Source organism: Pleuronectes platessa, chromosome 17, assembly GCF_947347685.1.
Source record: "Pleuronectes platessa chromosome 17, fPlePla1.1, whole genome shotgun sequence".
Taxonomy (NCBI): Eukaryota; Metazoa; Chordata; class Actinopteri; order Pleuronectiformes; family Pleuronectidae; genus Pleuronectes; species Pleuronectes platessa.
The window spans coordinates 11,478,529-11,501,046 of NC_070642.1; the positions used below are offsets into that span (position 1 = coordinate 11,478,529).

General features: G+C 43.9%; 1 protein-coding gene across 4 annotated transcripts; it reads left to right on the plus strand.

Moving 5' to 3' along the window:
• Window positions 1-47: 47 nt before the first annotated feature.
• On the plus strand, window positions 48-21,350 carry dpf3 (double PHD fingers 3). Of its 4 annotated transcripts, XM_053444932.1 has the most exons (12): window positions 48-212; window positions 8,185-8,345; window positions 9,460-9,567; window positions 12,062-12,195; window positions 13,055-13,150; window positions 14,149-14,218; window positions 14,720-14,761; window positions 16,272-16,409; window positions 16,522-16,650; window positions 19,506-19,618; window positions 20,494-20,575; window positions 20,723-21,350. In XM_053444932.1, exons 1-12 carry the CDS (start codon window positions 181-183, stop codon window positions 20,788-20,790), a joined length of 1,173 nt encoding a protein of 390 aa, XP_053300907.1. In that variant the 5' UTR covers window positions 48-180; the 3' UTR covers window positions 20,791-21,350. The 4 variants fall into 4 exon arrangements, with proteins under 4 accessions (XP_053300907.1, XP_053300910.1, XP_053300911.1 ...); XM_053444935.1 differs by lacking the exon at window positions 14,720-14,761; XM_053444936.1 differs by lacking the exons at window positions 19,506-19,618; window positions 20,494-20,575; window positions 20,723-21,350 and adding an exon at window positions 17,869-19,448.
• The last annotated feature ends 1,168 nt before the right edge of the window (window positions 21,351-22,518 follow it).

Genomic DNA, 22,518 nt, shown 5'->3' on the forward strand with positions numbered 1-22,518 from the left:
GGGGGACATTGGTTTTGACAGATATCTGTTAAGCCACGCCCAACGTCTTGATGCTGGGGTTGTATTGGTGGGGGAGCACATTGCCCAGGACCGCATTGGCTCTGGTGTTTTTCTTTTTTTCCCGCAAGGGTCCCAAACTATACCGAGATTTGGAATATTACGTTACAGTCCTGCAGGAAAATGGCGACTGTCATTCAAAATCCTCTAAAATCGTAAGTAATTCTTTGGAAATATTTCACGCAATGGCTGCTCAGTTTGACTGCACGCGCGCGTAAGAGGAGTCTAGGGTTAAATCGGATGCACGTTAGTATCAGAAAATCAACACTCTTGCTCTGGACAGCCTTTGCGTGCGTGTATGCGTGTGTTGGTGTGTGTTGTGTACAAGTACTTGTTTACTGTGTCGGGTAAAAAAAAGCATGCACTCGGCTCCAGCTCGCGCGTAAACATCTCCATTCACTCTCGTGGACGTGGTTCCACTCAGACAGAAAGTTGCCATCGTGCACGTTTCTGCAGCACGAACGCAAAAGTTTGCACGCGGGGCTCTTTGTCCGCGCGAGACGTGCGAATTTGAATAAAACAATTTCACGCGATTAGCGTCACAATGCGCACGACGAGAGGAAGACGGTGGCGCAGCGCGCGGCTCGTGCTGTCAGACGGACGCACACAAAGCATAGAGCAGATTATTATCATGCAGCACTGACCTCCTTTCATGTATGGTAGACCTGCCTGTACCAGTGATGTAATGGGTCTGCAGTCTCCCTTCAGTTGATAGTGTAAATGAATGCACACGTTTGGATTTACTAGGAGCATCTACCTCAGAGCTGCATGCATTATATGCTCTGAAAACAACGTTATGTTGATTTCATGATGTCAAGGGGTTGCACTAAATACATGTATCTAAATCAAGATCAAGATTGTAGTATATTGTAGGCTGTTTTTTAGTATATGCTGGCTTCAATCACACATTAAAACCAGTTAAATAAACCAGACTGAAAGATGTAACGTTTACTAGTGCTGCTAATAGATGCACTGTATGTGTGTGTGTGAATGGATGAATGGTAAAACTGAACTGTGAAGCGCTTTGAGTGGTCATCAAGATGAGGAAAGCTCTATATAAATACAAACCATTTACCATTTACAATTGGTCAGAATCATGTTTTCACCGGCCTTGTGAGTATGAACAAATTGCCTTGTTTCACTATAAATTATTCATGTACTATAAAAGTAATAGAAGAGATTTATTCTAAACTTTCAGCTCAGTTTCTATGAACTAATGCGCGTTGGTCTCTTTGCTTGATCTGTTTGGTGGGTGTGTTAATATTAATGTTTTAAACAGAGCATGAATTGTCCAGACTTAAATTATTTAGTTGTATTTTCGAAATGTGAAGTGGTGTCAATGACTGCGACACCATCTATCTGCTTTCTCCCAAAGGCAGTTCCATATTGTTGTGCCATCATACAGGTTTTCCCTCCTGGAAATACTGTACAGCTCATTGTTTGCAGCGAAAACAAATCAGACAAAAACACCCTGTAATCTCCTGTATTCCATCGAACCGGATTAGGCTGCCGTAGAGACTGTCTGTAGGTGTGTATGTTTGTCTTTGTTTTTGTCTGCAGTTGTGCATGTAGAGCAGATTATAGATTACTGATGGACCCAGTATTCTCCTGGGTCCATCTGTTGACAGAGAGGTAAAGAAAGACAGTCTGATGCAGGGTCAGAGGTGGAGGGAGGGAGCGAAGGAGGGAGGGAGCCCCCCCCCCCCCCCCCATCTGCCCTTCATATAGGCTATTGCAGGACTTTCCCTTCCTTCCCATCCAATATCTGCACACACACACACACACACAAAAAGGGGAAAACATTGACTTCACACACCAGAACAGACAGACACGCATAAGCGCTTGTCCGAATCACAAGAGTCTGGGAGTGTACGAGGTAATATCAAGTAACACGCAGTGGGAAATGATGTTGCCGTCCACTTTTTTCCGGACCGAGCAGTTTGTGTGAGTTCACTGTCTCGTTGAAACAATGGGGCGTGCTTGTCATCGGTCCTCAGGATGTGGCCGGTAAATCATGTGCACTCAATAAGGACATGGTAGTGATCCGGCCCTCCTCTCCTGCCGCGCAGCGCTCAGCTCCGAAAAAGATGAATAGCAACCATCAGCAGCTGGCAGTAAACACGTCTGGCTTCCTCGACTCATTCAATCAGATTTAAACTCACATATTCACTTGATTCATTTAAAGCTCTGGTTTCTTTTTTCCCCTTTTTTTTTTAACTTCACAAAGACGTCTTTGTGATAAGAGGCCGTGTGTGATGGGACTTAATGAAGGGCTGACATGAGAAGTATTCAAATGAGCTCCGTAATTCATATGCAGGGGAGTATTTATGTGCATACTATTATATATCCTTTAAGCTATTTCTCTCCTCATTAACTTTGGATTTACAGTGAACCAAAGACCTCAGGTGGAAACTGGTCCGACCGCGTTTGCAAAAGGATTGAAATCAGCGGGGTTACACGGACAAGGGGAGGAGGGTCAGTGTGTTTGGGGTTGTGTGTTTTTATTGTGTATATTTGTTACATGCATGGCCGCTTGTGCAAAGGCGCGCCCCTCCCCCAGTGTGCGTGAGAGGGAGCGTGAGTGAGTGATGGAGGTTGGGGTGTGTGGGGCGTATGTGTGTGTGTGTGTGTGGGGGGTGTGTGGGGGTCTGCCTGGCTGAATTTACTGCATACATTTATACTACACCCTCAGCACAGGGGCAGAACCCTGGCCTTTGTCTATCTGAGGGAATGGGAATGTTGGGGAATGGTTTCCAGGCACGGGGAATTAAATGTCCAGGAACATGGTTTTTCTTTTTTTCATTAAGAAGGCAGCCACATGTCTCTCCCTATGTTTTTTGTATGTGTGTGGAGGTGAGGTGTGACTGCATGTTGTTCCAGTATAAATAAGTAATCTGGTGCATTGGAGACACATATTTCCTCCATGTTACCCCATGCTAAGTTGAATGTATCGTTCAGCCCCCGGCTCCCATCCCCTCCCCTCACCCTCTACAGTAACACAACAGCAGCATCTGAATCAGGGTTTCCCCTTTTGCACCACCCTTTCCTCTTCAGCTGCTCGCTCTACCTCTCCCCCCCCCCCCCCCCCCCCCCCTTCTCTGACTGCGCCCTGCACCTTTCCCTTTTATTCGCTTTGTGTGTCTGTTTGCACACGGACAAGGGCTCGTGCACAGGCCTACACACATCCGTGAGTCGGGGAGAAAATGAGTGTGACAGGGTTTGAAAGGGAACACGTGTGCCCCAGGATACATCGGACCCCTCCTCCCCGGCCTCCTTTGCTCCCCCCCCCCGTGTCTCCCTCATCTCTGCTTCAACCACTGCTTTGCCTACTAAATGTCACAAAGACGCCTATCAGTGCCCATATGCCGTTGCCCAACCCTGCACTTCCTCTGGGGCCCCTTACTTTTTCCTGGTCCAACTGACTGACCAAACTTTAACCACTCTCATTATCTTGTGCCCGTGCATTTTGTGATAAAAACAACACCATTCCCCGACACTATTAGTTGTGTTTCTAAAATGTTCCTGACAGGAAAAGGTGTGTCGGTGAAAAGTAGTGTGTGTCAGTTGAAGGGAAATCCAACATTACCAGAGGCTGTTGTAGTAATTCAACTTTATGTTCGGAAACATAAAAGTTTCTCATGTTGTGTTAAAACTTGAAGAGACTTTTTTTCCAATTGTATTATTCTGTCAAACCTTCCTCCTTATTTATGTATTAATTTATTTGACAGCCTCCTAAGGGCTTAAGATTGTCTTGCTGATGCTATAACCACAGCCATCGACTGAGATGTTGTTTCAAAGCAGAGAGCTCATTAAAACGATTGACAAAGGTGTGATATGTGTAACTGTGGGGAGCATGACTGACAAAACATCTCCTGCTTGTGGGCAAAATGGTGATGTGTTTTCTTTTCTAAATAAAATTGAAAGTGAAGCAGGGTTGCTCATTATTTTCTCAACTAACTGGATCGTCTAAAATGTCATACAGTTATAATTTATCACATCTCGCTATCAATCATATTTAAAAAAGAAAAGCATTAGATCTACAGGATTAGAATCATTTTTCCAGTGAAATTTTCTCTCAACTGACAAATCAAATAATCAAGCGTGAAAAAAAACTAGGGGGTATCCCATTAAACTTTTCGAAACTTGTTGAAGTAGGAGTGTAAAGAGATGCGCATGAATGTGGAGAGAAGTATGACTGATTTATCATACTTCTAAAAAGTTCTCAATGTGATTAATTATTGTATTTAGTCAGTTGTAACAGAACCTGTGGTAAAACAGTGACAGAGATATGTGGCAGTTGAGAGAGGAACGACAGCTGACAGGCAAACAAAAAGTGTGTGTGTGTTCATAAGCTCTTCTTTGCTACTAATCTGAGTCTTTGGAAGTTTGTGACCTCAATGGTTCACCTGAAGTTCAGTGCAAATTAAGCTTCATACCTCTCCCTCAAGTTGGGAATCCATTCTTATCTATAAGGCTACTGATAGGGGGGTTTCTTTCGGATTCAAGATTCCTCTCATGGAACGCCCCTCCTTGATCCATATCAGTCAGGCTACAAGTGGCCCCTCCACTGAAATGTCTTTGTTACCTGGAACAGGAGCTCCAAAAACCGCCAGAGCTACAGCTTAGTCGTCCGCCCTTATCTTGGAGGACCTGAAAGGGATAAGGATCCTTTGACATAGTGAACCACCACATCCTGCTATCGTTTCTCTACAAAAGGGGGCCCATTCTTGTTTTAAATCCGATCTAAATGCCCAGATATCCGCCAGCATAGCTTCTCGAATCACCACTATGCAGATGACACAACAACTCTTCCTGTCATTCTCGCCCAGATGACCTCACAGGCTGGACTCTAATCCGCATGGCTGAGGGAACGTCACCTCCAACCAAGCCTCTCTAAGACTGAACTCTGTCATCCCAACCAAGCAATTCCTCCTGCCTGACGTCAATGTCAAAATCACCTCTTCATCCCTCATCTCAACCAAGGCCACGAGAAACCTACATGTCATATTTTGCGACAGGCCTCTCGTCTCCACTACCGCAATGCCCTTGTGGTGAGCTTACCTTCATACGCAGTGAAACACGTACAAATGTTCCAGAATGCGGAGGCACGTCTGGTCTTCAGTCAGCCGAACAGGGCACATCCGTCACTCCGCTGCTCATCAAACTCCACCGGCTACCAAAGGCTTCCAGAATCAAATTCAACACAGATCGATGTCTGGGTCTGCACCCACCTACATGAACTCAATCCTACAGCATTAAGCTCCTTCAGGGCCAGTCCATTTCCTCCAAGGAATGTCGTCCAGCACTGCCATCTTTGTACACAAGGAAAACACAACTACCCCTTGAAGACTCATCTCTACTGAGAGCCCCATGTCACCTAACACCTTAGCCAGTACCTCGTGGAGCACTTCCTAACCTGATCCTTCATACTTTTTCTTACAACAGAGTCAGCACCTATTACTTAGTTCAAGGTCTCCTGCTGTACTGATGCTCAGTGTCCCTAAGTACCTCCCGATGTCCAAATAGCAAACAGAAGGTATGAAAAGCAGAAAGAGCTTTGTTCTCCTTTGTTCTCCTCTCCTTTTTACCTGGAAAAATGGACCCGTGAACCATTAGCATTAGGTGAGGAAATGGCCCATAATTGTTTAGTTAAGAGTGACCATCAACCACAGAGCCTTTCTCTTTGTTAGTATGTGAGCAGTTGAAAAAATCATGGTGGCGCAAACACACACACACACACACACACACACACACACACACACACACACACACACACACACACACACACACACACACACACACACACACACACACACACACAAACTCATTGCAACTGCAGATTCCATCAGTATCCAGGAAGCTGTTGACCAGGAGGAATGCATTCCCCGACATGCAAAACTCGACTTACATAAGCAAAATCACTACAAACAGCCATACAGCGGACTAATGGGTGCAAACAGGAGCACAGCACACTGTCCAACGGATGAGGCGAGTTCAGAGGGGGATGGGGTCAGGGGTTTAGGGTGGGATGTCCAAGGGCCGACATGTAACTCATAGACAGATGGTCATACACGCTCATGCATATGCCCACGCAGGCAGTGTGTCTGTGGTCTCTCTGACCCAAACACAGGAACATACCACAAAGACAAATTCGCAGCAGGCAAACAAGCAGACGCTAACATTTGCTTATGTAAGAGTTTATGAAGCTGCCGGAGGATGTTATACTCGCGCTTTGTAGCTGGAAATGGGACATACAGGCAGAATGGGATGGCACAGGGAGGAAAATAGGGAAAGACGGATGAAGACAGAGATGTTGTCGGTCCTCACACACACACACACACACACACACACACACAGGCACACATGCTTCAGTTCAGGGAACAAAGAGTGGCAGCAGGAATAACACTTTACCTCTGGGAATGTAAGTTATGTGACAAGCGGTCTCTTCTGGAGATTTGGATATGACTAAATCACGGTGACAGCCAGTTTGTCATACTTTAAAAAGATGTAGCACCAATAACACCAGCTGCACTTCTCGTTTCTTTAGAGTCTCCTGACAGAAAAAAAAGGCTCAGTATGCAACAGCCACGTGTTTGAGCCCAGACATTATACATACACTGTGGCACACAGAGCCAACAGAAGTTTTACTTTCCACCTTTACAAATGCAATATATCACTGCTGCGATAAATTGTCAGAATAAATACATCAGTGATTTGGATGATATCTGACCTCCATCACCACATTTCTCTTCTAATCCTGATTCATCTGCGAATCCGCTCAAAAACTAGATTTATACCCAAAGCAGTTGTTTTCTGGAATCATGCTTTTTGTTAACAGTAAGTTGAGAAGAATTTGTAGATACCACTGCATGAGCAGCATGATGCTAGGGCCAGGAGACAGTTGGTTTAGTTTAGTTTAAAGACTAGAAAAAGGGGGAAACAACTAACCTAGGTCCCTCCGATGTCAGCCCCAAACTATAAATAACAAACTTAACCCCTCTCTACCAATAATATGCCATGCAAGGTAGATGAACAGTCCTATTAAATCATACAGCCACGTGCTAGTCCCCTTTCCTCCAGCACATCTCATCGCCTATACCTCCAGCAACAAATCACCCATTCATCTCTGATCCTCGTCTAAATGTAGCAGCAGCTAAAGCAAAGGTGCAATTTACATTTTCAAGCGTGAAGCGGACCTTGAACCGTGCTGCATGTGCCCAAAGTTTCCATTTTCCCTCTTTTGTATTCACATTTTTTAAAAGTAAAGTACCTACAATGTCACCCTCTCTCCTTCATCTTTTGCATGCAACACCTGGTTCCCTCTGCCCTCTCACCCTTCTCCCTTCCCCCCATCCCTTTCCTCCAAGCTCGCCGCTATCCCTCCGCTCCCAAACACTGCACATCTTTGTGAGATTCAGTGTGACCAGAATGCTGGTCTTTGTCCAGCTTGGCATTCTTTACATATCTGTGCAGAGAATCCACAGAGCACCAATCTCTGCTCGGAGTCGTAGAGACAGGATGTTGGGCCGGCTGATGGACGTGTGTGCACATCAACAGAGAGAGTATCCCCAAGAGCAAGAGATCCAAGAGCCTTGCTCCCTTTTTTATTTAACCTTTTCAACCCCCCCATTGCCTTATCTGAGCTTAAACAAAGACAATCTGTTGAAACCACATACCAGGAATGAATCCTGGTTCATTATGTCTGTCTCTGATTATCTCAGCTGCAGAAAACTCGCCTGGACTGAGGAGGTTATTAATGGCTCACATCTTGGTCAATAGTAATGTTTCTGCTGTGTGGACAGACCATAACCTCTCATCAGTCACGTGTTATTGTTATTAAGTATCCAAAACATAATGCTAACATTTAGCTGATACATGACACAGAAAGCAGAACTCGAAGTTGCCTGCAGCATAAAGCTCCGATCATTAGGAAATATACTTTCGAGGGTAACTTGAGTTCCGCAAAGAAATTTATTTGACTTTACCTCAGATGTTGAATGAATGGGGGAGCTGTTGTAGTAAACTAGTAAACGATAATTAGCCTGACATGTTACATTAAAGGATTATCTTCTGTCTGAGAGTCTGTCTGCCACATAGTTAACCTGCTTCTTGTTTCTCTGTGTTCAGGCTCGGTGACCAGTTCTATAGGGAGGCCATTGAACACTGTCGCAGCTACAATGCCCGACTGTGTGCCGAGCGCAGTGTGCGCATGCCCTTCCTGGACTCGCAAACGGGCGTTGCACAGAACAACTGCTACATCTGGATGGAGAAGCGCCACCGCCAGCCAGGTGAGAAACACAGCAAGCGCTAAAGAGTTACTCCTACTTTTATTAAAGGTTCAGGGGGTCGGATTTAGTGGCATGTAGAGAGGAAAACATGAAAGAGGGAAAAGCCCCCACCCCCTCTAGAGCCAGTGTGTCTGTTCTGGGCCACTGTAGAAACATGGGTTTTATATAAAGCACTTTTTCTGTTACACATCATTCATACACTTTCCCATATTGCCCAAGGACACTTTGGAATGCAAACTGGAGTAACCAGAGATTGAACCCCCAACCTTCTGGTTCTCGGATCCTAACCTATGTAAAACACCTGACATGAGGGTAGTATCAATCCTCTGATGTTACTCTCAGACAGAAAGCGCATAAGCAATAGAAGACGGATTATTGACCTCCTTGGATTACACAAAAGCAAATCAACCCCTCTTGTGCTTTTGATGATTTATGACTATACCTACGTGCTGACTTATCCTGAGACACGCAGTCAGCATTCCATTTCTTCACATCTGGGTCGCCTGTAGGGCCGGAGGGAATGAATCTGCTCTTCACTGAGAGCCGGACACAAATAGCCTGCTCTCCATCTCATATGCAAAGCCCTTTAGGCCACACCCTATACTTTGTGGCAGACCTAACATTATATGCATGTATTATGGCTTTATGCCTCCCTTGCTTATCCTTGGCTTTGTTTCTTTGCTCATGGACTCATTAAATAAAACAGATTTTTTCAAGCTAATTGTAGATAAGGATTGAACACAAGGGCAGGCGCCAAACTATTCAATTAAAATAGAGGAAGCCTGGTTTGCTTCAATAGTGGCAATTATTACAATGGTTAATTGGAGTTGACATTTCTAGAATGATTCTATACATGTGATAGTTTCCTAAATGCTTGTGTTACACCATAAAAGTTGGACTTTTCTTAATATGTGAACCATCAGACTGACTTTTGGCCTGAGATCTGGACATATAAAATGTCCAAAAGAAACGGGATAGTTTCTGTGTGTGTATGTTTCTATGTGTATGGAGTTTCAGTGAAGGTTTTGTTAAAACTGGCTTGCCAATAGTAGTTAAAAGTCTTCCTGTGTACGTGTGTGTGCGTGTGTGTGTGTGTGTGTGTGTGGCCATCAAGGCCAAGCAGCGGGACAGATGTATACCTACCCCGCTCGATGCTGGAGAAAGAAGAGGCGACTCCACCCTCCTCTGGATCCCCAGCTCCGCCTGTGTGAGCTTCGACTAGGTAAGACAAACAACACACACACACACACACGCCACACACACAGCCCAGCAGCACATTGACATGCATACACAGTGAAAAGCCATGGCCTCAGCAGTGCTGACCATGAAACACGGTGCGCCCTCTCGTGTTTTGCATTCACGCTATGATCACTAAAACGCATATATATGTGTCACGTCTGTGCCCTCAGTGCTGGTGTACAGCTGCACAGATCTTTAGGCCGAGTGGCATTTATGCTCACTATCTGACCATCTGGCTCTGGTTAGCCCGTCTCTCTCGCCAGGTCTCTAGGTTCATTCTCTCCCCTGAATCAATGCCTCCTCTCACTGTTCTCTGGCAGCAGACACACACGCACACGCACACACGCACACACACATACACAGAAGTGCACATGCATAAGCACACAAACAGCCCCACACATGACTCTCGCTCTCCGTTATAAGCACAGAAGCACCCTAGCTGGGCCTCTATAATCATTTATCCATGCGCCATCAGAATGTAAGTGAGTCCTATGAGGTTGAAGTGTGTGTGTATCTGTGTGTCGTGTTTGTGCACACATGCATGCATACGTGTGTGTAACAGGGGATTTTAGCAAAGGAATCCCCAAGGAACCTGATATGGGGGGGACATATAGGCAGGTCTTTGTTTCTGCTTTGCCATACCATTGTCCCCCAACCCCCCCCCCCCCCGCCGTCTCCCAGACGCAATTTAATACTCCACAGCTTTAAGCAGAGGACAGAGTCAAATTCAGGAAACAAGAAGAAACTCTCCAGAGCTGCACCCAACCAGCAACCAAAGCACATTAAGAGAAAGAGAGAGAGAGAGAGAAACCTAGAGACATTATATATACTGGAAAGCCTTAAATGTAGAAGTCTACAGTTTTGTTTTTCTGAGATCCAATTCTGCCGTTTGGCTCAGATATCTATCATAACACGACAGAAGAATGTGAGTGCTCCTCTCTCTGGCTTTTTGGAAATGCTTTATGTTTATTTAATGCTTCCTGGGCAGAGCGGTCCCTCTGTGTGTGTGTGTGTCAGTGTGTCCGTGAAGATACGCAGAGACTCTGTCGTGAGGTAACTTTGAAAAGAGTTTGAAACCAAAACTCAACTCCTTGTTTTTGTAGATCCTCCTTTCTTTTTTTTCTTCTGCATGTCACAGCTCAAGTCAGGGGCCGTACCTCAGCAGCCATTTTGCTCTCCACTCGTCATTCATTGCAATCAGAGGCTCAAAAGGGTGCAGGCAAATGCATGAGGGTAGACGACACAGAGGGAAACTGTCTACACACATTTTTGTGACGTTGGCGAGGAGGGGTGCCAGTCGACTGATGTTTAGATTTAGAGGAAATTCAGATACATTGTGTGTGTGTGTGTGTGTGTGTGTGTGTGTGTGTGTGTGTGTGTGTGTGTGTGTGTGTGTGTGTGTGTGTGTGTGTGTGTGTGTGTGTGTGTGTGTGTGTGTGTGTGTGTGTGTGTGTGTGTGTGTGTGTGTGTGTGTGTGTTGTGTGTCTGGAGTGGAAGATGTTTTTCTTGCTTATTACTTGCAGAGCAGAACATTCAGCTCCACTTATTCTCTCCCCCGTTTTGCCCCAGAGAGTCAAAGGAGAGGTGAGGGGGGGTTTAAAGGGGAATAAGGATGGGTAGGAGGACGGCAAAGAAAACGGGGGAGAGGGAAAGCAAAGGAAAGAGGGCTTTAGTGTAAAAGAGGAGGGAGGAGGTGGGAGGATGTCAGATGAGAGCAGAGGTGAAGGAGGAGGCATGTAGTGTGTGTGGTGCAGAGAGGAGGGAGCAGAGGAGACAAAGCGGTACAGCAGCTCTGTATTCAATAAGAGTGTCTTACAGCCGCGGCTCATCCGCTCCCCACCCTCCTTGTCACATCCCTGCTTTCATTCTGTGTTTATCCGGGTATTAGGAGTTCAAAGACGAAGACAGAGACTCGTTGCTGCAGGAAGTTCATCTCGGAGGAAATGAAAAGAGGGAGGGAGAGAAAGAAAGATAAAGCAGAATGTAGGAGAGAGCGAGATATCATTCAGGCTTATGTGCGATGTTTTTTTTTTTATTTTGCTTCATTATTTCCTTTATTACTAAGCACCAGGTGCCCCTATTTTTTGATTGTATGTTGAACCTGGCAGGCTGCCTTGTCACTATTAATAAACTTTATTACCCTAAACAGAAGGAACAGTGACTCCCTGTCCACATTGATGCTCATACCTTTGTCTTGCTTTGGCCTTCACGCTAAATCTTGTTGACCCAAACCGGAGCTATTTGAAAGAGCTCTACGGTTAGGATAACTTTAAAAGTCCTCATCATGGGATTCTACAAGTGTTCTGTAGAGGAAGTGTATATATATGTACATATGTGGTATTTAACAAGCTGTTTTATATGCTCTGCAAACTAGAACAAATAAATGACACTAGATACGAGTGGTAAATTTGACTGCACATGCACAATATTGCACCCACACACGCACCTACCAAATCAAATTTTCTCGTCTTCCTCAGAAGCTGAGCTTGCCCCAAAGCGGGAGGTGCCCCCGGGGGAGGCCACAGCCTTGGAGGCCCTCCTCAGGGGGGACAGCCTGCTGGAGAAAAAGAACAGCATCTGTAAGGAGGAGGAGACGTTGCTGGAAATACAGGTATTTGATCTGATGTTTTTTTGTGTATCAGACATCACTAAGTTGAGCTTTGTGTTCTGTTTTAGTAGCTGAAGACAGTTAGTAAGTAACTGGAAAGCCAAAGTCACTCCTGGTTTTAAGTCTAGATTTTAGGAGACCAGAGGGATCTCACTTTGACCTTAAGTAGGTAAAGTATATTATGTATGACAGTAAGTCATTAAAATAATTCTAAAATAAATTTTGTATTCTGTGGATAACCAGGGCTTGTGTCAATTTTCCCACAATTGTGTGATGTTTGACATAAGTTGTGTAATAGTCTGGTTACTATGACGTTTGCACACTGATTGAAGAAGACAAAAAGATTTAAAAAAAAATCTAGATCTTAAAAGACTAGTATAGTTTTGATTTTCACAATGTTATGTTTTTGGAGGAAACAGTATTAGCACTTAATTTATCTCCCATTCAAAGTTCATATAAAGAATTTTTTTTTAAGGTAACATTTGCTGCTCTAAGGGCCTTTGATGAGGAGTTTCATTTAGTTATGGGTAAATTTGAGGAGATCATCCAATCCCCACCTCTTGATAGCTTGATAGTGAACAATGTCACATGGGTCCTTGAATTGATGAGTTTTGTGTAATGTCAACAGTAATTTAGTCAGATTGTGTCGTCCTGTCCTTGGACATTGATTCCTCTTTTAACCACTCGGCACAATTTCTGTCGAACTTGATCCTTAGTTTCTTTGCTGCTGTTGTTCATGACTGTCCCCACTTCCCTCAACAGGAGTCGGAAAGTCATTGATACCTCCATGTTGAACTCTACACCTCCTTTTCTAACCTGTTCATGCCTAACCCTGTCTGTCCTGTTCGTTTGCTCCCTGCAGAGAGTACTGGATGCGGACGAGAATGGGGACGGTTTCAATGATGAGGACGACTTCGAACTGGACACTCCAAAGAGAAAGAACAGAAACAGAGGCAAAGTGAGTTCCAGAGACAAAGGGACACATTTTATTCGGTGTGTGTGTGTGTGGCATAAAAGAGAACAGTAACATAATCTCATTAACACACATGAATTGAACTCCATGACAGCAAAGATTAGTATCCATGTGGCGTTCTACACTAATAACTGAGGTCAATACCGGTCGTTTTCTTCCGGAAGGGGTCAGGTGATAGGTGCCTGACTAATCAGTAAAGGCTCTGTCGAGACTACGTCATTTCAGTTCCTGCCCGTCCAGACTAAAACACAGCCCCGGAGATTTCAAATTAAAACAGGGCCAGCAGCTATTCCAAACTTCTCAGTTTAATCAGCTCGAACACTGTGGACGCCAGTTGTATCCGTATCAAAGTTGAAAACGCAGTTGTATAGATAGTAAATGGTAAATGGTAAATGATTTTGTATTTATATAGAGCTTTTCTAGTCTTGATGACCACTCAAAGCGCTTTACAGTACAGTTTTACATTCACCCATTCACACACAGCAGCTATTCCAAACTTCTCAGTTTAATCAGCTCGAACACTGTGGACGCCAGTTGTATCCGTATCAAAGTTGAAAACGCAGTTGTATAGATAGTAAATGGTAAATGATTTTGTATTTATATAGAGCTTTTCTAGTCTTGATGACCACTCAAAGCGCTTTACAGTACAGTTTTACATTCACCCATTCACACACACATTCATAGAGTGCATCTATTCGCAGCACTTTAATATTCTATGGGGGGGCCATTCAGGGTTCAGCATCTTGCCCAAGGACACTTCGGCATTCAGATGGGTCAGACTGGGGATCGAACCGCCGACCTTCAGGTTGGAGGACAACCACTCTATCCCTCAGCCATAGCCGCCCTATAGTAGCCTGCATTTGTTGATATTTGCTTTCAGCTAAATAACATCAGCTTTCTACAGTGTTTAAACATCGTAAATGAGAGTTTTAATGCTCAAACGTTGGAGGACTAAATATCCGATGTCTGTTGTTTCATTTCAGAACAGATCAAGTCGCAGGAGAACAGATCCCGTCAACACCGACGACCAGGACAAACCTTTCGTCTGTGACAGTAAGAGAAAAGAGAACTTGACCCTTTGTCCTTCATCTGCCATCATGTGTTCAGGTCATGAGTTTCTTTATGAGTCTACAATCACTGTCTCTCCTAATGCTCAAGGTAGTGGAGATACTCTCCTCAGGCTTCGGTCTTTATTATCTTAACCTTATTCCTTGATGGTGTATTTTCAGGAAATCTTTCTCTACATGCCTGCTCAGCATTGTTCAGCAAACCTATCAGACGAGTCATTTTCTCTCTCCTTCCAATGATAGCCCCTCTCCTCCTCTGTTTCTAAGAGCAGTCCTCTGCAGCATGAAGAAAGAGTCTGCTGTTAATCCAGACCTGACTAGCATGCCACTTACGTACTCGGATAAATCCCTCCGGGAAGGGATTGCCATGGGGATGCAGTCAGAGACAGCCACACTGACTGAGTCTCAACCAAATGAATCTCGTCCTCATTTTGTGTCTTGTTCTGTCTTTCCTTTATCGTTTGCTTTTGTGTCTTCTCTGTTCCAGATAGACACAAACAAAAGCATAACTCAAAAAAGGCTGAAGAAGGTATCTGACCCTGTCGCCATCTTGTCTCTCTAGGGGTCTCCATGAACTCTTTATGATTGCCGTTTTTGCTCATAGGTATTTGCTGTGGGAATGGCTTACTGAATGCTAACCCTTTACAGATATCTAATGCTTCTTAACTGCTTTATGCTAGAACAGGCATCCCCTACTACAATGCAAGCATTGCATGACACTAACGCTTCTCCATGTGCCTTAATGCTTGCTCATCGCAAGGCATGCACCAAATGATGCTTCAGCAGGAGCTCTGGCTAATTGCGCACTGAGGGATGCATGCTTCTTAGTTCACTCTATAGCTGTGATGTGATCCACATATGTAGCCATTGTAGAAGTGTTTTTAATGTTATCTTTTTATTCTTGTGAAATTGGGAAGGAGGAGGGCAGATGTCAAGTAATAAACATATGAACAGCTTTCCAGCCTCGTGATATTTGATCACTCTAACTCAAGATGACCCAGAAATGGCGGCATAGCACCACAATAATGCACCAGATGAATAATGACAAACTTCTACAATGGCTACAGCTCTTGTGTGCTCACCGTGAACAATCCTCAACAATTCTCAAATCTAGTTCAGTGTTTGACTAGATATATAGTCATATGTTTATTTTTAGCCAACAAGGTGCTTTCTTCTTTTATTTTTTTGTATAAATTATATTATAGTGAAGATACCGTAATGCAGTAACAACAGACTAAATTTAACCGACAGTAACATTAGCAGTGGAAACATCAAGCAAAACTAACCCAAAGAAGTCACTTAAAAGAGTCAAAGCTGATATTTTTCATACACCTTGTTGTAACACACAGTAAGTATTTATCTGACAAATCCCGGTGGTCTCCAGTTTTTGTTCATGTCCGCTGTTTGATTGTCTTACTGTGGATATATGTTTATGTTTACATGGACACCAATATTCCAACTATTGACCTTATTCAGAATACGGCATTATTTTTGATTATGGTGTTAACATGATTTGCTAAACGAATATTACATTGATATTCATGTTTAAATGTTACAGAGAATAGCCTGATGGACTCAAGCTATTAGGTCCACTATGCTCATTACATCCCACTTTATTCCACCAGTTTTAAAATCTCAACCTTAATGTTCGATGCTGCCATAAACCAGTTTTGGTGTTTTCTCTCCAGTTTTGGTAAATCCAAAAAAAAAATGTTTAACTCTTCTTTCTAATTTACACAAGTCAAGTCATATGTTCACAGCTGAGGGGGAAAGTACTTCTAACCTGTTAATATACCTGAATGGGGAAAACTAATAGCAGCTTGGCGTGGACACATTGTTGCAGTCACTATCCTATTGTGTTACTAGTGTGCACTAAGAGTGAGTTGAAGTCGCTGACTTTTTGTTCGACACCTTGCACAAAATCGCTTTTCATTAGCCATCCTTGGAAAGCTGATTCTGAGCAGACTCTGAAGTCCACTGTACTCGCTCCTCACAAGGCTTTGCACCTTTCTAATGGATCTGTGATGTCTTATCTTTAGTCTGTGGGAAGCGCTACAAGAACCGGCCCGGCCTGAGCTACCACTACACCCACACTCACCTGGCAGAGGAGGAGGGCGAGGAGGAGAAAGAACCAGAGATGAGCCCATCTCCTCCACGGAACGCAGACAACCACAAACGTAAGACGCTACACAGGGCCCCGGAGGCTTTCTATTCACGCTCGCTAGAATGTCCTCATGGTGTCCGAAAACTTTCAACAGCTAATATATCCTTGTCTGTTCTTGCCGACAGCTCAGAAGGCCGCAGACGGTTCCATCATCCCAAACGACTACTGCGACTTCTGCCTGGGAGACCAGGACTCCAACAGAAAGACGGGCCAGGCCGAGGAGCTGGTGTCCTGCTCTGACTGTGGACGCTCCGGTGAGTCCCAAACTTTTCCCATTGAAACTTCTGGCTCTTTGTTGACGTCGGCATTTCAACCACAGGTAATAACTTTGTTTTCCTGCCCACCAAATTTGTGAACTTAAAAGAATGCCTTACGAGTGACGATACCACTCTTAATTATAATAGTTCACTATGTTGTCAAATACACTAATATGATTTATTGCCAAGAGTTAGGTGGAAAAACTGATACTAATCCCATGGCTGGGGATAGTTGGCTTACTTTATCTTAGCATAAAGACTGGAAATGGGGAGACAGCTGGCCTGGCACTGTCCAAAGGCAACAAACACACCTAATATCAACTTTAAATCTCACTGTTTGAAGGTTCAGTGTGTAGAATTTAGCGACATCTAGTGGTTTCCCCCTGTTTCCAGTCTTTAGATAGGTTAAGATTGGGCTAAAATAATCTAAGCTAACCCTCACCTGGCGCAATATTTAGCATGCAAACATTAAAGTGACATCCATCTTTTCATCTCCCCTTTCCCTAGGGGGGGATAGGAAAGTTATTTACTTAGTTTCTTTTCGTTAATTTGTGTCTACTGCATTTCTCATTTTTATTTTCTCTTTACCTCCTTTTACCCACAATCTGTTGTTCATGTGTATTCTTCGCTTCCTTGCGATGTTTATCTTTGCTGCATGGACATATAAAGGTGTTTATCCGATGCAGTTTAAGTTGCGGCATCAATAAATGTACATATTTTGGTTATGCAGGCTAGCTCGACCTTTAGCGTTGCCACAGTGTCTTTTCAATGGGTTATCAATGAGCCTCCTAGACCCTGACAGTTGAGAGCCTACTCATGGAACTCTTTGAAACCTTCCATTTAGAATAGTTATCGATCCGTAGTCTCCGCTGCTTGCTTCCATCGTGCATGCTTCTCCATGTCAACCTCATCCATCAGCAAGGTCCTCTCCTTTTTGACGGCCTAGCTTCACTCTTTGGTTGCTCAGTTTTCATGCATCACCCCACATCGCACAGTTGGCTGCCTTTTTTTTTGGTTTCCTTTCCCCGTTTTTTTTTCTTCTCAGACTATGGTCAAAGCCACACTTGCTGGACATCTCAGCGAAGCATTTTTTTTTTTTCCAATCAGCTCGACCAAGAGCAGGGTACACAATTCAGCGAGTGCGATGTTGTTCTTGCTGCGGTAAGAGTGTGTGGACTTGTCTGTGTTGCTCTGACACTGATGTTTTCATGGTAGCTGGAAGAGGAGGAGCGAAGAAGGACGGGAGGAAGATGAGTGCTCTCGAAGAATTGTTCGGCACGGCGTCAGACAGCGAGGCCTCCACTTTTCATGGCTTTGAAGAAACAGAGCTGGAAGACATTTTGTTATCAGAAGATGATGATGATGATGAAGATGCTGTGGCTGACAGCTGATATCAGGACAGCTTGACTAGTTGGACCTCGTGGCGAAATTAAAATCATTTCCTGATTAAACCTTTTCTTTGGGGGAACGCTGACGGCTGAAGGCACAGACTGGACTACAAGACACAGGATTATTCTAAAATCTTTCGTTCATGCATAAAGCCCAACGCTTCTTGAAAACCTTTTCTCTCATGGATATAGTTACTTTTTTACCGCTTTTTAAAAAAGACATTTTCCATTTTTCATAAAAAAAGCTAACTTCTTACACTCGACTCAGATTATCAAGATCATAGGTTAAACTCCTCTGGCTACGTCCTCATAAATTCTGGACTTTAAAGTTTAGTAGCTGGCATGGTGGATTAAATTACATGACTGGCCACTAAGGGAGGGATGAACCTGGACTGTTGAGTCCCTCCAATGGCTAAAGAGGACAGGTTGCCGAGAGGTAAGAGCCAACTCTGCACCCAATTGCTCCTCTCTTGTTCAAGGACTTCGATGGTGAGTGGAAATACTTATTGTCAAATTGCCTGCAGCTAAGTGCTATCCAATAAGATCACCTCTATTAATCTATTGCTTCCCAGCTTTAATTCCCCCAGTTTGATTTTAGAGACCATTAAATTCTCCTAAGGTCACATTTATTCACTAATCGGAGGCTGATGGGGAGTGTTCATCGTTTCTGGCTGCTTTCCCAGTCTCGATTTAAATCATCTCATCCCGGATTGTGGCTCATTCACGGCTCATTGATATCCCATTGATACCGGGGCGGGGCAGATAACAGTGATCATAAGATGCTGACGGTACCGCAACTTGAGGGAGGCTATCAAAAGTGTTGACAATAGCTATAAATGATGAGGTTATAAAATGTATGTATTTACCTTTTAGGGAAGATGATAAAACACTCACACACTCACACCCACACACACACACACATATACACACACAACCACTTGTTTGTTTTCCCAGTCATACAGTATCATCACTTGTCTTTTGTGGCAAGATTGACTCTGATATTGAAAGCCATCCATCTCTATGGACTGTCAACACTCTGGGTTGATACTTGAGGCTGACAATACTTTGTGTTTTCTGAATCAACGGAGAAATTATGTTTTTCTGGGTCTCTCTGTTCATCTCAACCAGGAGAAAATATCGTTCCAATAACATACACATCTTTAAAAGATATTCCAAACTAATCATTAGCCTTAGAATCCAATGACAAACTCTTGGCATAGTAGAAAGACTATTTATTCCTGTTCATTAATCTAGAAAACCGAGTCCTGAAAGCCTGAAGCCAACAGATACAGCTGCAGATTATATAAATAAGCTTTTTATGTATAATTTAAATGTGTGTCCATCCAGTCGGACTTCTGGCACACATCTATAGATGCTTACATAAGAAAACACCACTGACTTTGCTTTGTAAACACTTTCATTCCTTCTCTCATCACTGTTCTCGCCCCCCCATTCCTTTTGTAGGTCACCCAACGTGCCTGCAGTTCACCGACAACATGATGACGGCGGTGAGGACGTACCAGTGGCAGTGCATCGAGTGCAAGTCGTGCAGCCTCTGTGGAACCTCAGAGAACGATGTATGTATAGCAGGGGGAAAGGCTTTGGATGGGATTCCAGTGTTGGGAGGGTTATTACTAGGTTTTCCTTTTGAATTTCATGTGATCTGGATTTAATTTGATGTGTTTTTCTTTTAATGCTGTGACCTTTCCACAGCCAGCGTTCAGCCTGTCACAGGCAATACAATACCGAATTTGTGCCAGGCTGATATTTTTTTAATATTTGAAGCGAAATGTTTTTTCTGTTTCATTCCATTTCTACGACTCGGTCACTGACTCGATAATGTATTTTCTTTTGGGTTAAAGCTGTATTTTCATTTATGATATTAAACATAGAGGCTACATAAGTTCCAGATTCATAAGACTGATTTACAGGGCGGTAAAAGTGATCAAACCATATTTGATTGATAATGGTGTAAATATTTATAAAAAGGATATTGCAAAAAAAGTCGGATAATGTTTGGTCCTATGCCAATAAACAAACTTTTCAGGTCTGTTTTAGTGTCCAGGTCGGGGTGTTTAAAGAGGCTTTGAGGGCAAAAGGGATCTGGGGGCCCTACACTGAACTAGAGCCATATGACTTTAGTGACATGGGGTCTGTTGGGGGGTTTCTGACCATTGTGTCATTGCAGTCTCTTGAAATAGCCAATCACAGAATTTAAGGGGGCTCTCATATTTCTCTAAAAAACCACATTGCTGTGGACTAATTCAATCAATCGTTCTCGGGGGGGGGCCCAACGCCCCCTTTCAGCTCGGGGCCCCGGGCAGTTTCCTGCTTCACCTACCCTGTTGCAACAGCCTCGTGCCCTGAAAAAGAATAACAGTAGGACTTGTTTTGCCCCCTGTGCACATTTCATATATTATTTATGGTTTTTGATTGTGTGCTGCCCGTGTAGGACCAGCTGCTGTTCTGCGATGACTGCGACAGAGGATACCACATGTACTGCCTGAAGCCTCCGATGCATCAGCCTCCGGAAGGTATAACAGGTTTTACTATACATAGGTGGACAACGACTGTAGATTTGAGAGAAGCTACAAACAGAGGCTATATATGGAAAAGATATTGGATCTCAGTCTCTCTCTCTCTCTCTCTCTCTCTCTCTCTCTCTCCCTCTCTCTCCACAGGGAGCTGGAGCTGTCACGTGTGTCTGGACCTGTTAAAGGACAAGGCCTCAGCCTATGGAGAAGCATAACACAACGTCCTCAACCATTTCTCGACACGCACATACACAAGACATATATTTGTCTGCACACATATAACTGCCCACACATAAGCAAAAGCTTTATCTCATATCAAACACAACACACACACACACATTGAAACACACACACACACATACACACACTCCAGTGCATTAGCAGGCTCAGGGCAGTTTCCTGTGTGAGGCGCAGGCATCCTCTACCTCTCATGAAGCCACAGCAACACGCCAGATGCGAGCGCCACGACACGACACGCGCTCTCGACCAGAAGTCAGCGCACATGCCATTCAGTCATCCCTCTACCTCCCCACTCGGCAATCAGCAGACAGCAAGAGTCCCAAGCAAGAGTAAAGAAAAGGTGGATGCACAAATCGGCCACAATGTTAGAAAACGGGGGGAAATGAAAGATGAGAAGCGAAAGTATTTTGTAAATCGCACAACTGATTCTTACCATCATCTGAACAAGTGCCCTGTTTCGATATTGTGGCTGAGCTGTGTTTATTCATTTAAAAGCAAACATCAGAATTCTCTGGATGCCCCCCCACCCCCCCCCCCACCCCCGATTTAAATGCATTGGAGTACAATTTAGATGACGTTTCTCTCAGAGTATTCAAGCTGTCTCACTTGCCTCCCTCGCTGCTCGGACTCTACAGCGGGGGAACCTGAGTGGGTTTTGACTGATTGTTTGTTTAAATCTCTCCTTCCAGCTCCGGCCCCTCTCTCGTGTTTAAACTTTACGGTGACATTCCTACAGTATATGTCCTTATATCTGGACAGACTCAGTGTTGGTCATGCCGTCTTTCACAGTATTTGTCAGGCCGGGCCGGAATTTACGTCCGATGCTGAGGGGAAACGCGGCGATAAAGCGGCCTCCACTGTCACTCCGTACGGATTGTGTTGACATTTTCAATCCGCGTCTGTTTTCTGTATCCTTGTAGTTACTAGGATACCACGGTGCTCACATGTAACACTTTACACAAGATTTAACATGTCTTTAAATAGAATGAAACATGTATTCATGCGTTGCTGGTAGTGCACCAATGTTTCTGTTATGAAGATCATGATTACTGTAAATCAGTGGTTCCCAGACTTTTACTGTCACGCACCCTATGGACAACACAAAGCTGTCATCTGGTAACCATACTGGTGACAAAATAAGAACTGTATTGAAATAACAATATGAAGATGAACTATATTTTATTGTGTTCAAATGAAAAAACAAGAGCCTTTTCACTGTTTGTCATATCATAAAACCTTGGCTCCAATAAAGTTAATGTTCCAGTGCTGAAATGGAGTTTTTGTAACCCGTAACACCACATCAAGTCGTTTGGAGGGTTGGAAGTAATTCGATTACAATTAGTTTATTTCATAGAAGAGCACATAGACATGCTAATTAATCCTTTCTTCTGACTCTTGTTTTTTTTTTGTGGTTTTTAGAAAGGTCACGAAAAAAAGTCTAGTTTTCCAGACTCTTTGTCTACCAAGGACTGTGAGTTCACCGTTTACACAGCTTCAGCATGAGGAACCAGAAGAACCCTCAGTAATGTGCATACCTCTGCGGAGGGCCAACACTAACCACATTTAAATTCACTAGATCTGGATTTTCATATGAATCTCCAAACAAACTGCACACAATCGTAGACATTAGCCCCCCTAAACATGCTTGTATTTCAAGATCTGTGAATTATTCTCAGAGAAATCAGGGAACATGTTGCAAAAAC

What these genes read in the sequence shown, in the direction of transcription:
- dpf3 (XM_053444932.1), top strand. Translation starts at nt 181, where the DNA reads ATGGCGACTGTCATTCAAAATCCTCTAAAATC. An exon ending in GAAGCGCCACCGCCAGCCAG is followed by an intron (nt 8,346 to 9,459) that starts GTGAGAAACACA and finishes GTGGCCATCAAG; the next exon opens with GCCAAGCAGCGGGACAGATG. An exon ending in AGAACAGAAACAGAGGCAAA is followed by an intron (nt 13,151 to 14,148) that starts GTGAGTTCCAGA and finishes GTTTCATTTCAG; the next exon opens with AACAGATCAAGTCGCAGGAG.